The sequence below is a fragment of the Monopterus albus genome, unplaced genomic scaffold (genome assembly GCF_001952655.1).
Source record: "Monopterus albus unplaced genomic scaffold, M_albus_1.0 scaffold127.1, whole genome shotgun sequence".
In the NCBI taxonomy this organism is placed as follows: Eukaryota; Metazoa; Chordata; class Actinopteri; order Synbranchiformes; family Synbranchidae; genus Monopterus; species Monopterus albus.
Genome location: NW_018128007.1, coordinates 1,362,212 through 1,364,527, shown reverse-complemented (window position 1 = coordinate 1,364,527; position 2,316 = coordinate 1,362,212). Strand labels below are relative to the sequence as shown.

General features: G+C 40.4%; 1 protein-coding gene across 1 annotated transcript in view; it reads left to right on the top strand.

The window, feature by feature from the left end:
* Positions 1-2,316, top strand: part of ctcf (CCCTC-binding factor (zinc finger protein)) — a 17,395-nt gene that overhangs the window by 4,289 nt on the left and 10,790 nt on the right. Inside the window, exon 5 of the mRNA XM_020612723.1 lies at positions 996-1,208. Within this exon, the coding sequence (XP_020468379.1) occupies positions 996-1,208 (213 nt within the window). The remainder of the gene's footprint in view (positions 1-995; positions 1,209-2,316) is intronic.

Sequence of the window (2,316 nt, the reverse complement as noted above, 5' to 3'; positions counted from 1 at the left end):
ACAGGAAGAGAAGACTGATTCAGAAACAAATCTAACATGTTTGACATCAAGAAAGATATTTTGTACCCTCCTACAACTATTTTTCAAATGTTGTGCTGCACGCACTGTACACCTAGTACTGAGTAGGAGGATCAACCGCAAACTGTGATGCAGGTTTTCATCAGGGCAGCAGTCATGTAGTGTGAGCTGCCTTGCCTGCCTACATGTACAAATTAGCTAATCCTCTAGGGCTGAAACAACTAATTGATAAATAAAAATCAATAATAAAAATAGATGGCAATGAATTTATTTAACGATTGGTTAGGTCTAGTTGCGTAGTTGTGTGAGATGGCCAAGAGCAGACAGGCTGGGTCAGTGACTGGGTGAGTATTTCTGTTCCACACTCCAGTTTAGTAGGTGGTTTGCAAGTTGGTTTGCCAGCCGCCAATCAAAAGAAGAAGACTGTGTGATAAAGTCGGTGCCCACGCAAGCACGGGGAGAACATGCAAACTCCGCACAGAAAGGCCCCAGGTTGGCCGGGGCTCGAACCCAGAACCTGCTTGCTGTGAGGCAACAGCGCTAACCACCGCGCCCAGTTAATAAAATAATAATTCACATATATTTTCCTTACCCCCACCCCCTGTCTGAATGCCTGAGGAAAACCCTAACACACTCTAGTTTTGAGGAAAATCCATTGCAGACTGTTGGTAAAGAAAGGCAGCACTGACTGCAGTAAAAACGATGACATTTGATCAGATTTATTTTAGCTGTTACTGATCCATTAAAATATGCTTAAAACCAAAGATTACTGATCCATTAAAATATGCTTAAAACCAAAGATTGTGAATGTGGTTTTTCCTTGGATCGTCACCAATAAAGATCATTGCATTTCCTGATGGTCAAGATATCTCTAAGTAAATGAGTTTCTTGTAATGGACCTGCAGGAGAAAATCACAGAAAGAGTGATTTGTCAGTAGTGATTAACAGACTAATCAATTGTTGCATTTGATGTGTAGGTAGTTAAGGTTGGTGCTAACGGGGAGGTGGAGACAGTGGAGCAGGAAGATGAGGGAGGAGAAGCCCAACTTGAGGAGGAAGATGAGGAGGTGGGGAACCAGTTGCTTGAAGAAGGGGAGGATGAGCCCATTCAGCCTCCACATGAGGACCCAAACTGGGCTAAAGACCCAGACTATCAGCCTCCATCTGCAACAGTCAAGAAGACCAAAAAGGTAAGCTACAAAGAGGTGACAAGTTAAAGTAAAGGAAAAACCCCATCTACAGGGCATGAATGGTCACTCATGAGTATGAAAGTGATGTGGTCTTTGCAGATGTCAATCGTGTTGAACATCTATGGGAGATTTTGGACTAAAGTGTTGGACCAATGCTGAAATCTTGTAACATAACATAATTTAACATTTTTGGTTTACATTTATACACGATTGCAAAGACACTCTCGCACTGACCAAGCAAACCTCATGTCTGTGTGTGTGCACTTGAAAGGAGAAATGAGACAGTGAAAACACAGACATTCATTGGCAAACCTGTTATATTTTATGAGTCTTGTTCTTTTAGATTAACTAGTAAGTAATTATAAAGTATAAATTAATGAATGAATGAATAATGTAATGTTATCAATTTTCTACTGATTACGTAAACTTGATGAAGCATGTATTTTCTATTTGCAGTTGGCTCCCAGTCCTTCAGTGTGAGCCATCTAATCATCTCATCTTTTGTTGATCATCTAATCATTTGTGTTTTATCTTAAAGGTCACCCTGAAAACAGTAATGGACAATAGACAGTAATAATGTAGAAAACCAAAGATTGTGAATGTGGTTTTTCCTTTCATTTGTCCTTGTCTGTAGTCGGGTGATGTACAGTCAGGGAAAAATTATTTGAACCCCAGCTGATTTTGTAAGTTTGCCCACTAACAAAGAAATTATCAGTCTGCAATTTCAATGGTAGGTTTATTTGAACAGTGAGAGACACAACAATAACAAAAAAATCCAGAAAAATGCATCACAAAAAAAGTTATACATTAATTTGCATTTTCATGAATGAAATAAGTATTTGATCCCCTATCAGTCAGCAAGATCTCTGGCTCCCAGGTGTATTTTATACAGGTAACGAGCTGACATTGGGAGCCCTCTCAGCTCGTTACCTGTATAAAAGAGACCTGTCCACAGAAGCAATCAATCAATCCAGATTCCAAACTCTTCACCATGGCCAAGACCAAAGAGCTTTCCAAGGATGTCAGGGACAAGATTGTGGACCAACACAAGGCTGGAATGGGCTACAAGACCATCGCCAAGCAGCTGGGTGAGAAGGTGACAACAGTT